This window comes from Sinocyclocheilus anshuiensis, unplaced genomic scaffold, assembly GCF_001515605.1.
Source record: "Sinocyclocheilus anshuiensis isolate Anshui unplaced genomic scaffold, SAMN03320099.WGS_v1.1 scaffold918, whole genome shotgun sequence".
In the NCBI taxonomy this organism is placed as follows: Eukaryota; Metazoa; Chordata; class Actinopteri; order Cypriniformes; family Cyprinidae; genus Sinocyclocheilus; species Sinocyclocheilus anshuiensis.
In genome coordinates, this window is record NW_015540946.1 from 1,740,054 (window position 1) to 1,743,461 (window position 3,408).

The following is a 3,408-nucleotide window of genomic DNA, read 5'->3' on the forward strand; positions in this document are numbered from 1 at the left end:
CCAAACCCAATTATGTGCCAATCAAATTTCAGCATCTTTGCCAAAAAGACTGTTTGATCCAAAACATTTTCTTAGTTTGACAACACAGGATTACAAGGTTGTCATTCACAGAAAAACTGTGATCTCTCAAATAATCCTGTGTGATTATAAATTTTTAAGATTTAGTCTGAGCTGTTGAAAATGGTTCCTGGCACACAATCAGTGAATGGAGGCCAGACTAATTAAAAAACAATATGAATATAATTCAAATAAGACAGATGCCTCTTGAAAACTGCTAGATAATCAGATGAACACATTAATAATGGTGAGTTATCTGAACAATTATCATAATTAATGCACAAATAAAATGCACAGACACTATATATATATAACATGTATACACTCTTAAAAATAAAGGATCCAAAAGGTTTTTTTTTTCCACAGTGAAGAATCTTTTGAGCAATGGAAAGGATCCATAGATGTTAAAGGTTCTTTCACAAACCATAGACGTCAATAAAGAAGCTTTATTTTTAAGAGTGTAACATGTTACAATAGACAGTTACATGTAAAGTGATGTTTAAAATATGCTATGATACGGTGACAACAGAATGTAACTGATTTTCCTGAAAACGTGCAAAGAATAAGCAACAGACGGACATAAAAACAGAGGTGACAACACAAAAGCTTCCTCTCCTGACCCTTCCTCAATTTCCAGCATTAATTCATATTTACATATCTTGTATATACACTTAACAAAAAAAAAAAAAATCCTCTTAGAATGCAGAGTAAATAGATTACGATACAGTGAGGGATTATGGATGGCTGGGTGCTGTCAGATTAAGTTCGGCAAGCAGGCTGGCGACAGTTCTGACACGGCCGTTGTGTATGTAGACTGTGGGGGGAAAACGGCAGCCTCCTCTTTAGAGACACGCACTGCGTATCCCTCTGCATTTCTTCTGCATGTAATCTCATACACCAAACAGGTGGAGAATTAAACCCAGCCCACAAGCCACACCACTGATCCTGTGATCAAGAACAGGGATACCACTGTGGCCTCTGTGCCACCATTCTCAAAGAAAGTGAAGTGCTACTAAAATAAAAAAAAACCCTCTTTGCACAGACTCTCAAACATCCATTGATAGTGACTGGCACGAGCCAGAGTGGTTAGGCAATATATGTAACAGAACAAGGAAGAACCCGTGGAAAAGTAGGTTAGAAAATGTTTTCACTCAACGAGACGTACTGGCCATAAACAGGATTTTACAACCCCTTTTCCAAGATAGAGTGTGACAAATTATGTGACATGAAATTCTTTAACAAACACTGTGCATCAAACTAAAAAAGTAATCAAAACCGAATCAAAAGAATTGCAAAAATATGTTTTATTTAAAAGTAGTTTTTATAGTTTAAGCACATTTAATCTGTAAAATCAGTAATTGAGCGCCATTACATTTCAGTAAAAAAAAAGTATCCTATTGTAAAAAAATAAAAAAATACTAAAACCTATTAATTGTACAAAATATGTCTATTTACACTAAACCAAAATGAATAACTTTCAGTTTCCCCTCCTTAGACACCTAAAAGTCACAAAATATGAATATCATTATTACAACTCTCAGCAACAACTGCAGTAATAGATATTAAATATTTCATTTAATACAATCATTAATTTTTTTAGAAGTGAAAACATGACAAAGATATATATAATAAACAAAAAGTACTACTTTTCACAGAAAAATTCTGCTCAGTTTTAGATATCATACCTGGCAGAACTGATTTGTCTACATGCATCAATTATAGAACAGTAAATGTTGCTCATACAAAAACTTAACACCACAGTGTATCATTTTAATTAAGCAATATACCATAGAAATTTAAATCATTACCTGGGTGTTCCGGTCAACAAGGTTGATTTCTAAAGAGAGAAAAACATTAAGAAAAACTTACTTAACAAGTGAAAATCACATAGTGTCTTAAAAAGTGTCTTAAAACGTTTCAAGATCTACTTCAACCCATTTGCTTTGCATGTCACAGCGCCACCTTTCTGCATCCACACCTGAATCAGGTGATCAGATGAGCACCAATCACTCAGTAATCTTGCGTAAATGTACTGTATGTACGAGTGGGTGGAAGTGTTGAGTTCAAGCATCCTCTGCAGCTCAACTGGAGGAGGGTTTCTCCATGGTAAATTATGACTGTGCCATTAGCATTCAGGATTATGCATGTATTAAAATTCTGATGTAAATGTCTGTAATAGCCTACAGTCTGTACTGTCCAATAAATATGTATGGGAAAAAGTGTAATTATTCTGTGGACAGAAAAGAATAAAACATTCATGTTTTAGGATGATTAGCTAAGTACAATACAAGCAGAAAAAAGGCAGTCAACTTGAACCTATTTTTGAGAGGGCAAAACAGAAGGGAAGATATCACTCTCAGGGCATTAATGAGGGAATAATCTACGGCAGTAGAGCTCTGTGTAAAACACAAAGTCAATATAAATTATAACCATAAAGCTCAATATGAAAAACAAGCTGTGCGCCTTGATCCAAATACTGAGTACAAAGTAGTCATTCAACCCTGTTACTTTTGTATCTACTTTGAGAACTGTATTTACTCAAGCGGACTTGTATTCAAAAGAACACACCTGTGTGTTTCCAAGGCCAGGTGCGATGACTTGTGAGGGTGTTCGAGAAGTCATCTGTAGCCTCAGAGGTTGACGTTTCTCCAGCCCTATTGCAGACAAAAAGAGACTAGAATCATGTTTTTCATACATGACTGACTAAAGAAATCTCTCTTACCCCATACAGTCAGACTCAAGAGCAGTTTTACATGTGCACTGCTAACCCTGAATGCTATATGGAAATATTCTGGTCGTCTGCATTCAGAAAGATGGAGGTATGAATGCTTCACAGGATCCAGCATTACTATCCTGTTCACACTAATAGCAATGTGTATTAGCATTCACAGCAGACGGACCTGGATCTCTTTCACACAACAGGCCCGACCCTCAACAGGGTGAAGCTACGTGTGGGAGTCAGGCCTTTCCTGGGGATTCATGGGTATTCCAAAAAAACACGCTGCCACTGTGCGGCATGCCGTAAAATCCAGAAAGCATGTAAGACCGCGTGAATGTTATCAGTCGTATTGTGGGCTGTGCGATTTAGGTTTTCTGCGGCGACTGGCGATGGCCAATTTCTGTGCTTTTTTCCATTTCCTTTAGTGATGCATGGTGCTTACAATGAATCGAGGGAGGAGGAGAAAATGAGGCCTACGGGGCGCAGCCCACACCATACAAACAAGCGAACAAACACATACACATCGCTATGCATGCACAGATGCAAAAAGTGTCACGAGTCCAAGAGCTGGAACGCGTCTCTCTGAGTGCGCTGTGTGTGTGTGTGTGTGTGTGTGTGTGTGTGTGTGTGTG

The 3,408-nt window shown here is 37.5% G+C and overlaps 1 protein-coding gene across 1 annotated transcript in view; it reads right to left on the reverse strand.

Annotated features, from left to right (window-relative positions):
- Nucleotides 1–1,488: 1,488 nt before the first annotated feature.
- The window catches only part of LOC107689811 (WD repeat-containing and planar cell polarity effector protein fritz homolog), a 67,181-nt gene continuing 65,261 nt past the window's right edge, over nucleotides 1,489–3,408 (reverse strand). The window contains exons 16-18 of the mRNA XM_016487976.1: nucleotides 2,626–2,711; nucleotides 1,866–1,894; nucleotides 1,489–1,556 (exon numbers count right to left, since the gene is read on the reverse strand). Of these exons, the coding sequence (XP_016343462.1) occupies nucleotides 1,509–1,556; nucleotides 1,866–1,894; nucleotides 2,626–2,711 (163 nt within the window). The 3' untranslated portion in view covers nucleotides 1,489–1,508. The remainder of the gene's footprint in view (nucleotides 1,557–1,865; nucleotides 1,895–2,625; nucleotides 2,712–3,408) is intronic.